The sequence below is a fragment of the Lonchura striata genome, chromosome 21 (assembly GCF_046129695.1).
Source record: "Lonchura striata isolate bLonStr1 chromosome 21, bLonStr1.mat, whole genome shotgun sequence".
Taxonomy (NCBI): domain Eukaryota; kingdom Metazoa; phylum Chordata; class Aves; order Passeriformes; family Estrildidae; genus Lonchura; species Lonchura striata.
In genome coordinates this window covers 1,231,188-1,251,451 of record NC_134623.1, presented here as the reverse complement: position 1 = coordinate 1,251,451, position 20,264 = coordinate 1,231,188, and the positions used below count along the sequence as shown (strand labels likewise).

The 20,264-nt window shown below is 67.1% G+C and overlaps 2 protein-coding genes across 2 annotated transcripts; one reads left to right on the top strand and one right to left on the bottom strand.

Moving 5' to 3' along the window:
* Positions 1-427: 427 nt before the first annotated feature.
* RNASEH2A (ribonuclease H2 subunit A) lies at positions 428-4,213 on the bottom strand. The gene is made up of 8 exons (XM_077787738.1): positions 4,087-4,213; positions 3,592-3,663; positions 3,203-3,329; positions 2,910-2,997; positions 2,295-2,432; positions 1,797-1,884; positions 1,586-1,709; positions 428-648 (listed from the first exon to the last, which is right to left on the bottom strand). The coding sequence occupies exons 1-8, from the start codon at positions 4,211-4,213 to the stop codon at positions 429-431; spliced, it is 984 nt and encodes a 327-aa protein (XP_077643864.1). The 3' UTR covers position 428.
* A 4,544-nt stretch (positions 4,214-8,757) lies between these two features.
* HOOK2 (hook microtubule tethering protein 2) lies at positions 8,758-16,593 on the top strand. The gene is made up of 21 exons (XM_077787751.1): positions 8,758-8,833; positions 9,703-9,788; positions 9,861-9,933; positions 10,430-10,480; positions 10,616-10,748; positions 10,850-10,917; positions 11,766-11,828; positions 11,908-11,985; positions 12,807-12,955; positions 13,030-13,170; positions 14,167-14,368; positions 14,446-14,556; positions 14,637-14,724; positions 14,958-15,027; positions 15,113-15,181; positions 15,262-15,307; positions 15,481-15,512; positions 15,591-15,646; positions 15,880-16,010; positions 16,095-16,166; positions 16,242-16,593. Exons 1-21 carry the CDS (start codon positions 8,792-8,794, stop codon positions 16,380-16,382), a joined length of 1,902 nt encoding a protein of 633 aa, XP_077643877.1. The 5' UTR covers positions 8,758-8,791; the 3' UTR covers positions 16,383-16,593.
* Positions 16,594-20,264: the final 3,671 nt, after the last annotated feature.

Here is a 20,264-nt window from a genome sequence, read left to right as displayed (position 1 = left end):
CGCTGTCCGCGGTGCTGAACGGCGGCGGGGAGGGGTCGGCGCCCCCCCCCCCCCCCGCCGTAATTTGGGTCACATCACGACCACCCCCCCGCCCCATCGGTGCCCTCCCGGTGCTGAACCCCCCCACCAAAAAACGGGCCCGAAACGGGGGGGTTGGGGTGCTCCGGGACACCGCCGGTGACCCCCCCCGGTGTGACCCCCCCGTAATCCCCGGGATTGAGGCCACGGCGCTTTCCGGGCCTTTAACCGGCTGATTAACCGGGGGGGGGCACCTGGGGTCCCCTCCCGCCACGGGTGGGAGGAGCCCGATATTGGGGGGGGGGGAAGGAGGGGAGCACAACCCCCTCCCCAAAAATCCTTCATCTCCAGGCCCCCCCCGCCCAAAAACCACCGATTCCCCCCCACCCCACGGCGGAAAAAAAAAATATTTAGGGTGATTTAAAACGCTTTATTAGAAAACGATCGGCTGGGTTTGGGTGCTCATTTTGGGGGGGGTCTCCCCTTTTTTGGGGGGGGTCACAGCTCGGCCAGGGGCCGCAGGCTGCACTCCTGGAAGAAGCGGTGCGGGGGGCGCCGGGGGGGCTGCGGGCGAAGTAGGAGAGGACCGAGGGGGGGACAGAGGGGTCCTCTGGGGGGTCTTCATCAGCCCTGAGGGGGGGGACGGGAGAGGAACATTGACCCCCGACCCATCCTGACCCCCCCATCGCACCGGCGGGACCCCCCCCCAGTTCAACAGGGACCATCCCCCTTTGCCCCCCCCCCATCCCCCAGGACTCCTCTGTGCCCCCTGTACCCCCTAGGACCCCCCCATGCAACGCTGTGACCCCCAGGACCCCCCGTGAAACCCCCAGGACTACCCAGTGCCCCCCAAGACCCCCCAGGACCCCTGTGCCCGCCCCTCTACCACTGCACCGGGATCCCCCCTGTGCCCCCCAGGACCCCCGTGCACCCCGGGACCCCCGTGCACCCCGGGACCCCTGCGTACCACTGCACTGGGACCCCCCCTGTGCCCCCCAGGACCCTCAGGACCCCCCTGTGCCCCCCAGGACCCCCCCGTACCACTGCACCGGGACCCCCCGTTCCTGCAGCAGCGCCTGCGCCGTGCCCCAGCTGAACCACACTGGGACCCCCCAGGACCCCCGTACCCCCCAGGACCCCCGTGCCCCCCAGGACCCCCCGGGACCCCCCCATACCACTGCACCGGGACCCCCTGGTCCCGCAGCAGCATCTGCACCGTGTCCCAGCTGAACCACACTGGGACCCCCCAGGACCCCCGTACCCCCCAGGACCCCCAGGACCCCCGTGCCCCCCAGGACCCCCCCATACCACTGCACCGGGACCCCCCGTTCCTGCAGCAGCGCCTGCGCCGTGCCCCAGCTGAACCACACTGGGACCCCCCAGGACCCCCGTACCCCCCGTGCCCCCCAGGACCCCCCGGGACCCCCCCATACCACTGCACCGGGACCCCCTGGTCCCGCAGCAGCATCTGCGCCGTGTCCCAGCTGAACCACACTGGGACCCCCCAGGACCCTCAGGACCCCCGTGCCCCCCGGGACCCCCCGTGCCCCCCGGGACCCCCCCATACCACTGCACCGGGACCCCCCGTTCCTGCAGCAGCGCCTGCGCCGTGCCCCAGCTGAAGCGGACGAGGCGGGGGAAGCCGAACACCGGCTCCAGGTTCCTCCGCAGCCACTCCTTGGTCTTGGGGTCTGCAAAAACGGGGTGAGGGGGGCGTCAGGAGCACCCCAAAAATTGAAACCCCCCCCCAAAGCTCAACACTGCCCCTCCCCCCCCACCGTTGGGGTATCCGGAGCCGTAGTCGCGGTCGGGGTCCCCCAAATCTTCCACGAAGTTCCAGTGGAGCACGGCACGGTCCCGGGCGACCTGGGGGACACGGGGGGATCACGGGGGGCTCAGGGGGTACGGGAGGGTCACAGGGGGCTCAGGGGAAGGGGAGGGTCCTGCCCTCCCCCCCCCTCAAAATTCAGAGTCCAGGAGGAGATGTGGGGGGCTCTGGGAAGGGAGGGAGGGTCCTGGGGGGGGGGTCAGATCATGTTTTTGGGGGTGTTGGGTCTGGGGGTGTCAGTTCAGGGTTTGGGGGTATTGGTGGGGGGGGGTCAATCCCGGGGGGGTCAGATCAGGTTTTTGGGGTGCTGCTGATGCAGGGTCAGTCCCGGGGGGATCAGATCATGTTTTTGGGGTGCTGCTGATGCTGGGTCAGTCCCAGGGGGTCAGATCAGGTTTCGGGGTGCTGCTGAGGGGGGGGTCAGTCCCGGGGGGGGGGTCAGCCCCACCTTGGCACAGATGCTGGCGGCGCTGACCACGGGGAACAGCGCGTCGGCCTTGGGGCGCACGGTGACCGCCAGCCCCGGGAAGCGCTGCCGCAGCTTCGCCTCGTACTTCTCTGCCGGCCCCACCGTGTCCACCAGCACCTGGGGGACCCCAAAATCACCCAGGAACCACCCCAAAATCACCCCGGAGCCCCAAAGCACCCCGGGACACTCCAAAATCACCCAGGAACCCCCCAAAATCACCCCGGAGCCCCAAAGCACCCCAGAGCCCCAAAACACCCCAGGACACCCCAAAATCACCTCGGAATCCCAAAATCACCCAGGAATCCCCCAAAATCACCCCAGAGCCCCAGATCATCCTGGGACACTCCCAGAATCACCCCAGAGCCCCAAATCATCCTGGGACACCCCGAGATCACCCCAGAGCCCCAAAGCACCCCGGGACACCCCAAAATCACCCAGGGATCCCCCAAAAATCATCCTGGGATCCTCCAAATCACCCCGGGATCACCCCAGATCACCCTGAGACCCCCAAAAATCATCCTGGGATCCCCCAAATCATCCCCAACCCCCCCCCAAAATCCCACCTGGGCCACCCCCATGTCCCCAAAATCCCACCTGGGCCACCTGCACCCCCGAGTCGAGCGCGAACTGGATGAGCTCAGTGGCCGTGTCGTGGGACAGCTCGTTCAGGTTGTACTTGGCTCTGGGGGGGGCCGGGGGGGCCGTCACCCCAAAATTGGAAGCCCACCCCCCCCAGCACCCCCAAATTGGGGGGGTGGGAGATGGGGGGCGGCAGAAGCCAGGACGGGAGGGTCGGGGGGTGCTGAGAGGGGCTAAAAATGGGGGGAGCGGGGCTCCCCGAGAATCAGGGGACCCCGAGATTTTGGGGGGGGTTCCGGGGGTCTCACCGCTGCTGCATGCAGGCCGAGATGTGGTCGGGGGGCAGCACCTGCAGCGCCCACCCCACCCAATCCCCCGCGGCCTCCAGGAGCCCGAAACGCCGCTCCCGCTCCGCCTCTGACAGCGTCTTCGAGTCTGGGGGTACCGGGAGGGGTGAGGAGACCCCCGGGACCCCCCCGGGACCCCCAACCCACCCCCGGGACCCCCAACCCCCCGTTCCTGTGACAACCCCGTCCTTCCCCCTCATCCCCCCCGGACCCCCGGGGCTCCGTGCCCCTTGCTCGGGACCCTCCAAACCCTCCCGGGACCCACCCCGAGCCCCGGGACCCCCTCCCCGAGCCCCGGGACCCCCTCCCCGAGCCCCGGGACCCCCTCCCCGAGCCCCGGGACCCCCCACCTGCCACCCCCAGCGCCTCCAGTTGCTCCAGTTTGTCGACGGGGCAGTAGCAGATCGCGTAAACCATCGGCCCTGGGGGGACACCGGGGGTGAGAGAGGAGCCCGGGGCACCGGGACCCCCCCAAACTCAACCCCCGGGGCACGGGAACCCTTCCCACTCAACCCCCGGTGCACCGGGACCCTTCCCACTCAACACCCGGTGTACCGAGACCTTTCCCACTCAACCCCCGGTGCACCGGGACCCTTCCCACTCAACCCCCGGTGCACCGGGACCCTTCCCGCTCAACCCCCGGTGCACCGGGACCCTTCCTACTCAACCCCCGGTGCACCGGGACCCCCCCAAACTCAAGCCCCGGTGCACCGGGACCCTTCCACTCAACACCCGGTGCATTCGGGACCCTTCCCACTCAACACCCGGTGCACCGGGCCCCTCTCCGCGCCACGTGCAGCCGCTCCCCCGGCCCGGTTCCCCGCGGGATCGCCTCCGGGGCTCACCGAGCACCGGCCCCCGGCCCGCCTCGTCCACGCCGAGCGCGCAGGGGAGGCGGCGGCAGGGCTCGGGCACGGCGGAGGCGAAGCGGCCGCCGCCCGCCGGGTCCCGCTGCAGCGCGGAGAGCGCCATGGCGGGGCGGGGCCGCGGGGCCTCGCTGGGCGTGGCCGCTCGGGAGAGCCAATCACGGGGCGGGATCGGCTCGGTGGGGCGGGGCTTAGCGCAGGGGGCGGGGCTTGGCGGGGCGCTGGAGACTGGCGCCACGGCGAGGGGGCGGGGCTTAACGGCAGGGGCGGGGTTTAACGAAAAGGCGGGGGATTAACGGCAACGGCGGGGATTAACGGCAAGGGCCTGGGGTTTAAAGGGCCTGGGTGCCCCTTCGGGGGGTTCTAAAGGGGTCCCGGTGCCGGTGCAGCACCGGGAGAGACGCGGGGCGGAGTGTTCGGGGAAGGGCTGCGGAGCCCCCGATAGGGCGGGGGGAGTCCCCGGGATGGCACGGGGATCCCGGGAAGGTCCCGGGAAGGGTGGTGCCCCGGAAGCCTCGTGTTCCCCCCCCCACCCCACCCCGTCCGGGAAGCGCGGCCCCGGGGCGGGCGGTGGCGGGCAGAGCGGGAGGGGGTTCCCGGAACGGCCCCTCCCTCTCCCGCCTGCCCATATATGGGCATGGTGACGTCAACGGGGAAAGCCCCGGCCCCGCCCACTTCCGTTGACGCCGGTGCACGCGGGGGGCTTCCCACGGGAGGGGGAGGGGGGGACACGCACGGCCCCGCCGCCCCCGGTTCAGCACGACCGGAGCCGTTAGCGCAATTATCGTTATTATTAATTAAATACAAATGTACAAAAAAAAAAAAGCAGCGAAACAACGAATCGGCCCCCTCCCCCCCCCACACCGTACCCGGGATTTTGGGGGTCCCGGGGGGCTGCTCCCCACCGGGGGGGCTCCTGTAAACGTCACGAAGGGGATCCGCCCCCCCAAACACCCCCCGTGGGGTTCGCGCTCAGCCCCTCCCGGCGGAATCCTCAATTGGGGGGGGGGTCCCCAGGCCCAGCTGGGGGGGGCTCCAGGCCCTGTTTGGGGGTCCCCATCCATCCCCCAGGCCCCGTTCCCGCAGGTCCTGAGGGGGGTCCGGGGGTCGGGTCCTGCCAGTCCCTTCGGGCCGCTCCGTTCCGGGGTGGCCCAGCCCGGGGGTCCCCCCTCCTCGGGGGTCCTTCCAGGGATCCCCCGCTCCTCCAGGTCCACCTTGGGGGGGTCTCTCGTGCGGAGCCCCATCGCTGAGCCCACGGGGGCCGTGTCCATGGGGGTCCCACGCAGCATCCCGGCCGGAGCGGGGGGGTCCCCGCCCCTCCGTGCCCAGCCGGGAACGGGGGACGCCCCCCGGCTGTCCGCGGGGCTCCACCGGGAGGAGGCAGCGCTGCCCCGGAGCCCCCTCGGTGCCGGTCCCTGCCCTCCGGGGCGGTTCTAGAAGCCGAGCGCGGCGCCGGGGGGCAGCGGGCAGCCCGAGCCCGCGTGGTCCCGCACGGAGCCGCGGAGCCGCCGCACCTGGGCCCGCAGCCGCGCCGCCGTGGCCGCCAGCTCCGCGTTCTGCGCCCGGAGCCCCCGGACGCGCTGCTCCAGCCGCGCGATGCGCTCCAGCTTCCGCCGCCGGCACCGGCTCGCCGCCAGCCGGTTCCGCAGCCGCCGCCGCTCCGCCTGCAGCCGCTCCGGGGAATCCGGGCCCGGCTCCGCCGCCTCCGCTCCGGGGACCCCCGGGAAGGGTCCCCCCATCCCCGCCGCCGTCGTCGTCAGCGCCGGCGGCTCCGGGAGTGCCACGTTGGGCGGCCCCGGTTGGTGCAGCTCATCCAGCGCTTGGGCGAAGCTCCCGGTGAAACCGTCGCGCTCGCCGGAACCGGGATAGAAGAAGCTGCCGGTACCGGCGCCGCTCCCGAAGAAGGTGCCATCGGGGCACGGCGCCGGTTTGAGCCCACGGAAGGGCTCCTGGGCGGGCGCCTGTTGCAGCGGTCCCGGTAAGGCGCCGTAGTCGGGCTCGGGGCGGCAGAAGCCGCCCGGGAAGGGCGCGGGGCGGTAGAACGGCGGCTCCATCCGCGCGGCCGCACCGGGAGCGGCGGGACTCGAACCCGTGGCCCCGCGCTGCCCGCGCCCTTTATAGCCGCGCGCGGCGGAAACGCGCCGCCATTGGCTGGAGGGGGTGGGCGGCGGACACGCCCCTCCCGCGTGGACACGCCCCCCGTGGAAAGGGGCGGGGCTTGGGGGCATTTGGGGGGCACAGGTGGGGAAAGGGGGGCACAGGTGTGCAAGGGGGGCACAGGTGTGTGCCGGGGGTCACCTGCCAGGCCACCCACGCGCGCGTCACCTCCGTGTCCCCCACGTGAGGCACCCCGGGGCCCTCCAAACGCACCCGAAAAAGCCCCTGGGACCACCAAAAGTCGCAGCCAGGGGCGGGGGCCGTGCCCGGGCGTGTCCCGGTGTATCCCGGTGTGTCCACAGTGTGTCCCAGTGTGTCCCCGGTGTGTCCCGGTGTATCCCGGTGTGTCCACAGTGTGTCCCAGTGTGTCCCCGGTGTGTCCCGGTGTATCCCGGTGTGTCCCCAGTGTGTCCTAGTGTGTCCCCGGTGTGTCCCGGTGTATCCCGCTGTGTCCCCGGTGTGTCCTGATGTATCCCGGTGTGTCCCGTTGTGTCCCGGTGTGTCCCCGGTGTATCCCGGTGTGTCCCCAGTGTGTCCCGGCGTGTCCCGGCGTGTCCCGGTGTGTCCCGGAGTGTCCCCGGTGTATCCCGGTGTGTCCCCAGTGTGTCCCGGTGTGTCCTGATGTGTCCCGGTGTATCCCGGTGTGTCCCGGTGTGTCCCGGCGTGTCTCCGGTGTGTCCCCGGTGTGTCCCGGTGTGTCCTGATGTGTCCCGGTGTATCCCGGTGCGTCCCGGTGTGTCCCGGCGTGTCCCCGGAGTGTCCCGGGGTATCCCGGTGTATCCCGGTGTGTCCCGGCGTGTCCCCGGTGTGTCCCGGTGTGTCCCGGCGTGTCCCCGGTGTGTCCCCGGTGTGTCCCGGAGTGTCCCCGGTGTGTCTCTGGCGTGTCCCGGCGTGTCCCCAGCCGTGGGGGCGGGACACGGGGCCAGGCCCCTCCCCCCCGCCCGGATTTGAGGGGAATTTCGGGGATTTCGGGGCTGGATTTTCCCTCCCGACTTCTCCTTCCTCGTGACTCCCGCGCTGACCGCCCCGCTGTGGGGCGATCCCGGTTTTTGGGGGGGACACGACCCCGGGGGGGCACCGGGGGGCTGGGGGGGCACCGGGGAGGGGTCCCCGCTCCTGGGGAGGCCTCGGGGGTCTCTCTCCCCACCCCCGCCCCCCAAATTTGACTTTCGGGGGCCCCAACGGCCCCAACCGACCGCGGGGTTTCGGGCTGGGGGGGCCCCGGATGTCCGGGGGGGGCCCGCCCCAAACTGGGAGCACTGGGAGGGGCGGGGTCACACTGGGGGGGGGCTTGGGACTATACTGGGAGCACTGGGATGTTCCCCAGGGCCATACTGGGAGCACTGGGATGTTCCCAGGGCCAAACTGGGATGTTCCCAGGGCCATAGTGGGAGCACTGGGATGTTCTCAGGGTCATACTGGGAGCACTGGGATGTTCCCAGGGCCAAACTGGGATGTTCCCAGAGCCATACTGGGAGCACTGGGATGCCCCCAGAGCCATACTGGGAGCACTGGGATGTTCCCCAGGGCCATACTGGGAGCACTGGGAGGGGCAGGGTCACACTAGGAGGGGCTTGGGACTATACTGGGAGCACTGGGATGCCCCCAGCGCAATACTGGGAGCACTGGGATGTTCGCAGAGCCATACTGGGAGCACTGGGATGTTCCCCAGGGCCATACTGGGAGCACTGGGATGTTCCCAGGGCCAAACTGGGATGTTCCCAGAGCCATACTGGGAGCACTGGGATGTTCCCCAGGGCCATACTGGGAGCACTGGGATGTTTCCAGGGCCAAACTGGGATGTTCCCAGGGCCATACTGGGAACACTGGGATGCCCCCAGGGCCATACTGGGAGCACTGGGATGTCCCCAGGGCCATACTGGGATGTTCCCCAGGGCCATACTGGGAGCACTGGGATGTCCCCAGGGCCAAACTGGGATGTTCCCAGGGCCATACTGGGAGCACTGGGATGTCCCCAGGGCCATACTGGGATGTTCCCAGGGCCATACTGGGAGCACTGGGATGTTCCCCAGGGCCATACTGGGAACACTGGGCTGCCCCCAGGCCCACACCGGGAGCACCGCGGCGGTCCCGGCCGCCGTTCCCCCGCCGGGCCGCCGGGTTCAGCGCTGACGCAGCGCGGGCGGCGCCGCCGCCGCTGCCCCGCGGCGGGACCGGCCCCGTTTGACCCTCCCGGGCCCGCCGGGCGCGGCCGCGGGGGCGGCGGGACGCGCCCGTGAGTCAGCGGCGGGGCCGCTCCGGCCGCCACGCGTCTCTATGGCCTCGGCGGACCCGGCGGGGCGCGCCCGTTAAGGGGCGGGGCGCGCCCGTTAAGGGGCGGGGCGCGCCCGGTAAGGGGCGGGGCGCGCGCCGGTGCCGCCCCGGCCCGCCGGTCCCGGTGTGGCGGAAGAGGCGCGGCCGGAAGCGGCGGGTGCGGCCGCCCCAGGTGCGCCTCTGCGGTGCCGCGGCGCAGGTGCGGCCGCTCCGGCCCCGCCCGGCTCGGTGGCCCCGGAGGACCCGGCCGGACATGGCGGCGGGGCGGGACGCGTGCGGGGCGCTGCTCACCTGGGTAACGGGGAGAACGGGACCCTCCCCCCCCACCACCACCTCACCGGGACCCCCCCCGTGCTCGGGGATCCACCCCGGGCCCCTCCCCGGGGGTGCTTCTTGCGGTCTTGGGAGTTTCGGTCGCCCCGGGGCACCTGTGACCCCCCCGGTGACACCCCCGTGACGCCCCCGTGACCCCGGTGACCCCTCCCGGTCCCTGTCCCCCCCCACCCGTGACCTTTGTCCCCCGGCACCGACGTGTCCGAGCCCCGGTGACCCCCCCGCCCTTTGTGCCGCTCCCAGCGCCCTTTGTCCCACCCAAATTCAGGGGGGATTTTGGGGTGGGGGTGATCCCTACCCCTGCTGCGCCCCCCCCCCAGTGGGTCTGGGGGGCTCTTTGGGGGTTTTGGGGTGTCCCTGACCCTCCTGGGGTCTCTTTGTGGGTTTTGGGGTGTTCCTCACCCCCCCCTCCCCCGGGGAGGCTCTTAGGGGTTTTGGGGTGTCCCTGACCCTCCTGGGGTCTCTTTGTGAGTTTTGGGGTGTCCCTGACCCCCCCCCGGGGGGATTCTTGGGGGTTTTGGGGTGTCCCTGACCCTCCTGGGGTCTCTTTGTGGGTTTTGGGGTGTTCCTCACCCCCCCCCTCCCCCGGGGAGGCTCTTGGGGGTTTTGGGGTGTCCTGACCCCCCAACTGTGCACTTGCCCAAGGGTTTTGGGGTGTCCCTGATTCTGCCAGGGGTTTCAAGGTGTCCTTGACCCCCTGGGGGGACTCTTTTGGAGGATTTTGGGGTGTCCCTTAATCCCCCAGGGGTTTTGGGGTGTCCCTGATCCCCCCGGGGGGGCTATTTTGGGAGATTTTGGGGTGTCCCTGACTCCCCCTTTTCCCCCCCCCAGCTGCAGACCTTTGACCCCCCCTCTCCGTGCGCGGCCCCCCCAGACCTGGCCAGCGGGGTGACCCTGGCCCACGTCCTGCACAGAATGTGAGTTTTTATTTTGGGGGGGCTGGGGGACCCCCCGAGAGGCTGAGGCTGATTTTGGGGACCCCCCCCCAGTGACCCCTCCTGGTTCGATGAGACGTGGCTGGGCCGGATCCGGGGGGACACCGAGGGCAGCGCTCGCCTCAAGGTGGGGGGGCTCGTTTTTGGGGGAGGCAGCATGTTTTGGGGTTTTTGGGGGGGTCAGGGTTAAGGAGGGTTGGTTTTCGTTGGGGGGGTTCAGGGAGGGATTTTGGGGCCCTGTTTTTTGGGGGGGGTTTTGTGTAGCATCGATTTGAGGGGGCTTTTGCGGAGCACAGATTTGGGGGGGTTTTGGGGAGCACAGATTTTGGGGGCTTTTTGGGAGGAGTGATTGGGGGAGCTTTGATTTAGGGGAGCTTTTTGGAAGCACTGATTTTGGGGGGGATTTGGGGGGGCCTTTGGGGAGCACAGATTTTGGGGGGCTTTTGGGGACTTTTGGGGACACTGAGCTTTGTGGCAGCAAATTCTGGTGGTTTGTTTGGGGGACCGTTTTTGGGGTGGGGGTGCTCTTTGTGGACAGGCCGTTTTGGGGAGCACCCCAATGGGGGTGCGAGCAGAATTTGGGGGTTCTCGGGGGGGTTCCCACCTTGTCCCCCCCTCCCCAGGTGAACAACCTGCGCCAGGTGCTGCAGAGCGTCCTGGAGTATTGGCAGGATGTGAGTTTTGGGTTCCCATCCTCGTGGACCCCACCCCACCCCCCAAATTTTTGGGTTGGGGGGGTGGGGAGGGGTTTGGGGGAGTCCCTGAGGGTGGTGTGGGGGGGTCTCTGACGCTGGGACACCCCCAAAAAGGTGCTGGGGCAGGCGGTGGCGGAGCAGCACGTGCCGGACGTGGCGCTGGCCGCCCGGCACGGCGACCCCGAGCAACTGGGCAAACTGGTGAGACTGGTGCTGGGCTGCGCCGTCAGCTGCCCGCGCAGGGAAGGTGGGTGCAGGGCCTGGGGGGGTGGGGGGGCCTGTGATCCCCCCAGAAAACGCCTCCCTGACCCCCCAAAATTGCTCCCCACCCACCCACCCCCCCCCCAGAGCACATCCAGCGCATCATGACGCTGGAGGAGTCGGTGCAGCACGAGGTGATGGCGGCCATCCAGGAGGTGGGGGCGTTTTGGGGGGTCCTAGAGGGGTTTAGGGGGGTCCCTGGGTGGTATCGGGGGTTCCTGGATGGTGATGGAGGTTCCTAAGGGTTTTGGGGGGGTCCCTGGGTGGTGTTGGGGGGACCTGGGGGGGTTTGGGGGGTCCTGGGGGAGTTGGGGGATGTCCCTGGGTGGTGTTGGGGGGACCTGGGAGGGTTTAGGGGGGTCCCTGGGTGGTATCGGGGGTTCCTGGATGGTGTTGGGGGTCCCTAAGGGTTTTGGGGGGGTCCCTGGGTGGTGCTGGGGGGACCTGGGGGGGTCTGGGGGGTCCTGGGGGGGTTTAGGGGGGTCCCTGGGTGGTGCTGGGGGGACCTGGGGGGGTTTGGGGCGTCCTGGGGGGGTTTAGGGGGGTCCCTGGGTGGTATCAGGGGTTCCTGGATGGTGTTGGAGGTTCCTAAGGGTTTTGAGTGGGGGGGGGGGTCCTTGGATGGTGTTGGGGGTCCCTAAGGGTTTTGGGGGGGTCCCTGGGTGGTGTTAGGGGGTCTTTGGGTGGTGTTGGGGGTCCCTAAAGGATTTGGGGGAGTCACTGGGGGAGGTTTGGGGGGCCCCTGGATGGTGTTGGTGGTCCTTGGGTGGTGTTGGGGGTCCCTCAGGGTTTTGGGGGATCCCTGGGTAGGGTCAGGGATCCCCAAGGATGGTTTGGGGGGGGGTCCTGTGAGGGGTCACTGGGTGTTGGGTTTGGGGGTGGTTTGGGACCACAGGGCTTGGAGGGTCCCAGGGGAGTTTTGGGGACCCCCTGGGGTTATTGGGGGGGGCCCTAACCCAAATCCCACCCCCCCAAACCCCAATTCCTCCCTCCCTTGCGGCAGCTCTTGGATCCGGAGCCGTCGGAGCCAATGGCGGCCGAGACCTACGGGAACTTCGACACTCAGGTGAGGGGGGGGGCAGGGCAGATTTTGGGGTGTCTCGGGGGGTATTTGGGGGTGTCTGAGCCCCCCCTGTGCCCCCCAGTCCCGCCGCTATTACTACCTGAGCCAGGAGCCCCCCGAGGAGGGGTCGGGGCAGCGCTGCCGTGAGCTGGAGCAGCAGGTGAGGCCCAGAATCACCTGGGGGGGACCCCCAAATCCTGAGTGCCCCCAAATTTCCACCCGGGAGGCGAGCGGGAGGGGACCCTGCACACCTGAGAGACACCCTGCACACCTGGGAGAGGACCCTGCACAGCTGGGAGGGATCCTGCACATCTGGGAGACACCCTGCACACCTGGGAGGGACCCTGCACACCTGGGCCCCTTCCTATAACACCTGGGAGGGTCCCTGCATACCTGGGAGGCATCCTGCACACCTGGGAGGCATCCTGCACACCTGGGAGGGATCCTGCACATCTGGGAGACACCCTGCACATCTGGGAGGGACCCTGCACACTTGGGAGGGTTCCTGCACACTTGGGAGGGTTCCTGCACACCTGGGAGACACCCTGCACACCTGGACCCCTTCCTGCACACCTGAGAGGGTCCCTGCACACCTGGGAGACACCCTACACACCTGGACCCCTTCCTGCACACCTGGGAGAGTCCCTGCACACCTGGGAGGGTCCCTGCACACCTGGGTGGGATCCTTCACACCTGGGCCCCTTCCAGCACACCTGGGAGACACCCTACACACCTGGGCCCCTTCCTACACACCTCGGAGGAACCCTGCACACCTGGGTGGGTCCCTGCACACCTGGGGGGGATCCTGCACACCTGGAGCCCTTCCTACACACCTGGGAGGGGCCGTGCACACCTGGACTCCCCCCAGATTCCCCCTGCTCGGTCAAGAACACCCCAGGCTCAACGGGAAAGGCTCCTCGAGCCATCGGTGGGCAGGGTGGGGACACCTGGCAGGGGATCCCACACCCCTGGGCGCCGCAGGTGGCCACGCTGCAGGAGGAGAAGGGGCACCTGGCCGCCGAGAACCGCGCGCTGCGGGAGCAGCTCGAGCGCGACGCCGCCGGCGCCGCCGCCAAGAAGCTGCTGCGGCTGCAGACGCAGGTGGAGGAGCTGCAGGAGGAGAACTACAGGTGGGAACTCGCCCCCTGCGACCCCCCCCACTCACCTGAGAGCCTCACCTGAGGCGGGGGGGGTCTCGCTGCAGGCTGGAGAGCGGCAGGGAGGAGCTGCGGGCGCGCTGCTCGCAGCTGGAGCAGGAGGCGCGGGGGCTGCAGGCGCGGGCGCAGGAGCTGAGCGGGCTGGCGGGGGAGGCGCGGGCGCTGCGCGACGAGATGGACCTGCTCAGGTGAGATGGGACACCTGCTCAGGTGAGATGGGACAACTACTCAAGTGAGCCAGGGTACCTGCTCAGGTGAGCTGGGACACCTGCTCAGGTGAGCCAGGGTACCTGCTCAGGTGAGATGGGACACCTGCTCAGGTGAGCCTGGGTACCTGCTCAGGTGAGCTGGAACACCTGCTCAGGTGAGCCATGGTACCTGCTCAGGTGAGCCATGGTACCTGCTCAGGTGAGCTGGGACACCTGCTCAGGTGAGCCTGGACACCTGCTCAGGTGAGATGGGACACCTGTTCAGGTGAGCTGGGACACCGGCTCAGGTGAGCTGGGACACCTGCTCAGGTGAGCCAGGGTACCTGCTCAGGTGAGATGGGACAACTACTCAAGTGAGCCAGGGTACCTGCTCAGGTGAGCTGGGACACCTGCTCAGGTGAGCCAGGGTACCTGCTCAGGTGAGATGGGACACCTGCTCAGGTGAGCCAGGGTACCTGCTCAGGTGAGCTGGAACACCTGCTCAGGTGAGCCATGGTACCTGCTCAGGTGAGCCATGGTACCTGCTCAGGTGAGCCTGGGTACCTGCTCAGGTGAGCTGGGACACCTGCTCAGGTGAGCCAGGGTACCTGCTCAGGTGAGATGGGACACCTGCTCAGGTTGGATGGGACACCTGCTCAGGTTGGATGGGACACCTGTTCAGGTGAGCCAGGACACCTGCTCAGGTGAGATGGGACACCTGTTCAGGTGAGCCGGGACACCTGCTCAGGTGAGCCAGGACACCTGCTCAGGTGGGATGGGACACCTGCTCAGGTGAGGTGGGACACCCGCTCAGGTGAGCCATGGTACTTGCTCAGGTGAGCAGGGTACCTGCTCAGGTGAGCCAGGTGGCTCCTGGGCAGCTCCATGTCCCACAGTGTCACCATCACCATCAGGGCGGTACCGCCGGCCACGTGTCGTGGCTCGGGTGCCGCGCGCACCTGCGCTCAGGTGTCGCCGCACCTCCCCATCCCCCAGGGCGTCGTCGGCGCGGGCGGGGCGGCTGGAGGCGGCCGTGGCCACGTACCGGGGCCGGGCGGCGGCGGCGGGCGAGCTGCGGCGCTGGGCGCGGGCGCTGGAGGAGCGCCACGCCGCCCAGGTGCGCCGCGCCGCGCACCTGCAGCAGCAGCTGGGCCGCGCCCAGGCGGGCTGCGCGCAGCTGGAGGCCGCCCGCAGGCAGGTGAGCGGCACAGGTGGTTGCGGCGGCGGTGGCGGCGGCGGTGCCGTGCCCGGGGCGCTGACGGCGTCGCGGCGCAGGTGGAGGAGCTGAGCGGGCAGCAGGCGGAGGCGGCGCTGAGGGCCGAGAAGTGGCACCTGGAGCTGCGGCACCTGCAGGAGCGATTCGAGGCCCTGAGCCAGGAGAAGGAGGTGGGCGAGGCTCGGGGACGCACCTGGGGCACACCTGGATGCACAGCTGTGCCGCCCCTGAGCCCGGCGTGCCCCCGCAGCGGCTGCTGGAGGAGCGGGACGCGCTGCGCGAGGCCAACGAGGAGCTGCGCTGCGCTCAGGTGCAGCAGAGCTGCCTGAGCCGGGCAGGTGCGTGCCCAGGGGCACAGACCCCCCTGCCCTGGGGGGTGGCAGCACACCTGGGGGGTGACAGCACACCTGGGCGTGAGGGGACACACTCCTGAGCGAGCACCATCCTTGTACGAGGCGCCGGAGTGCCCCCGCTTCGGGCTGCAGCAGGTTTTTGGGGTGGGCAGGGCGCAATTTTGGGGTGTCACCTGCTGTCCCCCTGCCCAAAATCCATCTTTTACCCCCCACTCCAGGTGCAGGGCTGGAGGGGGGCGCAGCCCCTCCCCGGAATTTGGCGGCTGAGATCCTTCCCGCGGAGCTCAGGTGGGTCCGGGGAGGGGTCCAAAAACACGGGCAGGGTTTGGGGGTGTCCCCCCAGCTCGTCGTGAGCGCCCCGGTGTCCCCCCAGGGACACGGTGACGCGGCTGCGGCGCGAGAACCGGCGGCTGCGGCTGCAGCGGGACCAGCTCCGGCACAGGTGGGGGAGATGGGGGGTCTGGGGGTCCTCGAAAGACCCCTGAGACCCCCCCAAATCCATAACACCCCCCCAATGCACAGGCTGGAGGCCACAGAGGCAGCTGAGCCTCGGACAGCGCAGAGCAAGGTGAGTGGGGGGACCAGGGAGGTTTTGGGGGGGGTCCCCAGTTCCTTGTGGGGGTCTCGGTGTCTTGGGGAGGGTCTCGCTGTTTTGGGGGGGTCTCGGTGTTTTGGGGGGGGACACGTTTTATTAGGGGCACCTCAGTGCCACTGCTTCACCTCCTTCTCAATTCCCCCCAGCTGTTGCTGCTGGAGGAGACCCCTGAAGACCTGTGAGTTTTTGGGGGGTGGGGGAATTTGGGGAGCCCTCCCAATGTCCCCCAACCTGTGACCACCCCCTGCCCCACCAGGGATGAGCTGCCTGAGGGAGAGGAGGAGGAGGAAGAGCTGGAACTCTCCAGGGCTGGTATGAGGGGTTCTGGAGCGAGCATCATAATCTGGGGAGGGGTCTGGGTGTGGGGAGTCCTGGGGGGGAAATTTTGGGGCTCCTCAGGTTGGGGGTTGTATAGGGATCCTGGGGGGTGAAGTCTGGAGGGAGGGGGAGGAGATGAACTCTGCCTCAGTTTCCCCATGCAGATTTGAGGGGGTTTGGAGGTCCTTCCTGGCTAACCTCCTTCTTTGTCCCCGCCGCGGGATCAGGATTTAGAGGTTCCACGAGGTCGCCCCCCCAAAAACTCTCAGCATCCCCTGGGGACCCCCCCTTGGCCCCCGTCCTGCAGCTCCTCCGCAGCCAGCTGCAGGAGAAGGACGCGCTGATCCAGCACCTGGAGGTGAGGGTTTAAACCTGGCCGTGGGATCCCCGGGGGTCTCCATCCCCAGCTGAACCCCCTGCCATGAACCATCAACACCCCCAGAACGACTGGGAGCGCAGCCGGGCGCAGCGGGAGCGCGAGGAGCGGCTGCTGGTCACCGCCTGGTACAACATGGTGAGCGCGGGGACCATGGAGAGCCCCGGGGAGCGCCCGGCGCCCCGGTTTAACCCCACCGCGGTGTCCCCGCAGGGGCTGGCGCTGCGGCAGCACGAGGGCGGCGCGGCGGTGCGCGGCGGCCACGGCGGGGCTCGCTCCTTCCTCGCCCAGCAGCGCCTGGCCACCGCGGCGCGGCGGGCGCGAGCCCCCCACGGCCGGGCTGCCTCCAGCTGAGGAGGGGTCCCCAAAAAACCGCCCAGACCCCGCTCGCGCTGGGCTGGTTTCACACACTACACACCCTCGTTTTTGGGGGAGCCTGGATTTTGCCCCCGGACTTCTCGGGTGGGGGGTTTTTAGCACTTCTATTTTTGTAGCCTATTTTCTGGGGGAGGTCTCGTGTGTGTGAGACCCCCGTAAAATCTTCTAATAAAGCCTCAGGACTCAGCGCTGGAGATTGGTTATGGGGGGGATATTGGGGGGCTTGTACGGGGCTGAGCTGTGGGTGGGATGGTTTTGGGCGTCTTAAACCGTGGGGTCGGTGCTGGGGTGAGGCAGAGGTGGGTGGGGGTGAGCACCTGGAAAATTACTTTGTTTGTAATTTTCCCCTCACGTTTCCCACCTTTTTCCCCCCTCACATTTCCCTCTCTTTCCCCCTCACGTTTCCCGCCCTTTTTGTCCCCTCACATTTCCCTCTCTTTCCCCCTCACGTTTCCCGCCCTTTTTCCCCCTCACGTTTCCCGCCCTTTTTCCCCCTCACGTTTCCCGCCCTTTTTTCCCCTCACGTTTCCCGCCCTTTTTTCCCCTCACGTTTCCCGCTCTTTTTTCCCCTCACGTTTCCCGCTCTTTTTTCCCCCTCACGTTTCCCGCTCTTTTTTCCCCTCACGTTTCCCGCTCTTTTTTCCCCCTCACGTTTCCCGCCCTTTTTTCCCCTCAAGTTTCCCACCCCTTTTCCATCACATTTTCCCTCACATTTCCTGCCTTTTCCCCCTCACATTTCCCACGTTTCCCCCTCACATTTCCTTCTCTTTTCCCCCCACCTTTCCCGCCCTTTTCCCCCTCACGTTTCCCCCCCTTTTTCCACCACACAAACACCAGGGGAAAAAAAAAAAAAAAAAAGCTTCTTCCACTCCATTTCAGCATCTTTTCCCCTCAGAAGTTTTCCCTGAGGCCACTGGGTGCACTGGGGGGTGGTTTTTGGGATTTCTAGACACGGTTTAGAGGTGCGGCAAGGGTTTTGAGGGTGTCCATTGTGTGAAAAACGCCAATCGCCCGGTTTTTAAAATTTTAAAAAGTTTAATAATAATAAAATGGTTATAAAAATAGTAATACAATTAGAGTAATAAAGTTTAGAATTAGGACAATCACAAGACAATAAAAACCAAAGAATTATGGATGTTGGGATGCTCTCGGACACTGAGTCACGAAAATCATCCCTTGTGAACAAAGGAGTAATCTTACAAACAATAGCCTGTTGCATATTCATATATCTCATACATGATGCATAAATTCCTTGAAAATTAAGAACTTTTCTGGTTTTTGTCAACTTCTCCTTACTCTTATTGGTTCCAAAAGGACGGAGAGAAGGTGGAAGAATGTTTGTCTTTTGTGATAAGGAGGCTGTAACTTTTTATGGGTGCCCTTCGCTGCCATCTCTGTGTGACGAGTTTCTTGATTATCTTCTCGCTCGATCTTGTAACAAATCCTATACCGCAGAGTTTCTATTTTAACATTATGTGGCCGGCGTTTTGCACAGCTGTAACCTAAAACTGTATTTAACACACTACTTCAGAGAATGAACACAGCATCGCTTTCTAACATTACACGTACAATATTCACGGTAACGTTTGCGAAAAGCTAATCGTGAGATACGCACTTTGCACAATTGCGTTGTCGGGGGTGCTGCCGTGGGTCTGAGGGCTTTAAAGGGCGATTAAAAGATTTTTTAATCCGGGCAGATCCGAGCGCACCGCCACGCTGCCGTAAAGCAGCGCCGCCCCCTCACCGCCGTAAAGCGCTGCCGCCGCGCTGGCCACGCTGTCGTAAAGCGGCGGGGCATGAGACCCCCGAGGAGATTTTGGGGGGCTGGGGGGGATTTTGGAGAGGATTTGGGGGCACGGAGCAGTTTGGGGGTCCTGGGACAGGATTTGGGGAGGGCACGAAGAGGGGTGGCCACGCCAGGACCGCTGCAGCTGCGGTGTTGGAGGTGCCGCTTTGAAGAAATTTGATTTTTTTCCCCGTGATTTTGGGGGTGCCCCTCGCCGGGGAACCGCCGCTTCCCCTTAGCTCCGGGTTTGAAGAACACGGGAAATCCCTTTAACGTTGGAAATGAGGGCAGCCCCCGCTTTCATCCCCCGGAGGGTTGGGCTGGGGAGGAATCCCCGTTTCCCCTCGTTTTGAAGGGTTTAAATGGAGAGGTTCCTTTTTTAGGGGTTTCATCGAGGGACCTTCAAAGGGGGAAAATCGTCCAAAATCCCCCAAAATGGCGATTTCTGAGGGAAAACCAAAGGGGGAAAGGGGAGCACTGTGGGGGGATGAAACTGGGGGGGAAATGCCGATTTCCCGGGATCGGAGGGGTTCAGATTGAGGTTAAAACTTCCTTTTTTGGGGTTATTGCAGGGGGTTCGGGAGGGGGAGAAGGAGAGAAGCCCTTTGTCCGTCGTGGAGGGACAGGGGGACAGAGAGGGGACAGAGGGACAGAAGGACAGAGAGGGGACAGAGGGACAGAAGGACAGAGAGGGGACAGGGAGACAGAGAAGGGACAGGGGGACAGAGGGACAGAGAGGGGACAGACGGACACAGGGACAGCAGGACATGGGGACAGAGGGACAGAGAGGGGACAGACGGACACAGGGACAGCAGGACATGGGGACAGAGGGACAGAGAGGGGACAGAAGGACAGGGGGGACAGAGGGACAGAGAAGGGACAGAGGGACACCAGGACACGGGGACAGAGGGACAGAGAGGAGACAGGGAGACAGAGAAGGGACAGGGGGACAGAGGGACAGAGAGGGGACAGAAAGACAGGGGGACAGAGGGACACGGGGACAGGGGGACAGAAGGACAGGGGGACAGCAGGACAGAGGGGACAGAAGGACACGGGGACAGCAGGACAGAGGGACACGGGGACAGCAGGACAGGGAGACAGACGGACAGAGAAGGGACAGAGGGACACCAGGACACGGGGACAGAGGGACAGAGAGGGGACAGACGGACACAGGGACAGGAGGACAGAGGGGACAGAGAGGGGACAGAGGGACAGGGGGACACGGGGACAGCAGGACAGGGGGACAGACGGACAGAGAGGGGACAGAGGGACAGGGGGACACGGGGACAGCAGGACAGGGGGACAGACGGACAGAGAGAGGACAGGGGGACAGAGAGGGGACAGAGGGACAGGGGGACACGGGGACAGCAGGACAGGGGGACAGACGGACAGAGAGAGGACAGGGGGACAGAGAGGGGACAGAGGGACAGGGGGACACGGGGACAGCAGGACAGGGGGACAGAGAGGGGACAGAGGGACAGGGGGACACGGGGACAGCAGGACAGGGGGACAGACGGACAGAGAGAGGACAGACGGACAGAGAGGGGACAGAGGGACAGGGGGACACGGGGACAGCAGGACAGGGGGACAGACGGACGCGGCAGGCACGCCCGGGCAGCCCCGGGGACACCGGGAGCTCCCGGTCCCGGGGACACGCGGGGCCGGTGCGGGGTGGGAGGAGCCGCCCCCGCCGCGTTTCCGCCGCTGTCACCGGGGCCGCTCCCGCCGGGGACAAAGGCGGGAGGATGCCGGGCAGCGCCGCGGCACCGGGAGGCGGCCAGGTACTACCGGGAACGGGAACGGGCACGGCACCGGCACCGGCACGGGCGGGCGCGGGGCCGGTGCGGGGTGGGTGGAGCCGCCCCCGCCGCGTTTCCGCCGCTGGCACCGGGCGCTCCCGCCGGCACCGGGGCCGCTCCCGCCGGAGACAAAGGCGGGAGGATGCCGGGCAGCGGTGCGGCACCGGGAGGCGGCCAGGTACGGGCACGGGAACGGCACCGGGCACGGGAACGGCACCGGGCGGTTCCTTCCTCCCATCCCTGCCTCGGCCAGAGCCCCCCCGGGTCCCGGTG

Coding starts and splice junctions, on each gene's coding strand:
- HOOK2 (XM_077787751.1), top strand. CDS start 8,792: ATGGCGGCGGGGCGGGACGCGTGCGGGGCGCTGCTCACCTGG. Junction 15,182..15,261: donor CGGGACCAGCTCCGGCACAG/GTGGGGGAGATG, acceptor CCCAATGCACAG/GCTGGAGGCCACAGAGGCAG. Junction 16,011..16,094: donor CGCTGATCCAGCACCTGGAG/GTGAGGGTTTAA, acceptor CAACACCCCCAG/AACGACTGGGAGCGCAGCCG.
- RNASEH2A (XM_077787738.1), bottom strand. CDS start 4,213: ATGGCGCTCTCCGCGCTGCAGCGGGACCCGGCGGGCGGCGGCCGCTTC. Junction 1,885..2,294: donor CCGCCAGCATCTGTGCCAAG/GTGGGGCTGACC, acceptor CGTGTCCCCCAG/GTCGCCCGGGACCGTGCCGT. Junction 649..1,585: donor CGGGGGGTCCCGGTGCAGTG/GTATGGGGGGGT, acceptor CCCCCCCCTCAG/GGCTGATGAAGACCCCCCAG.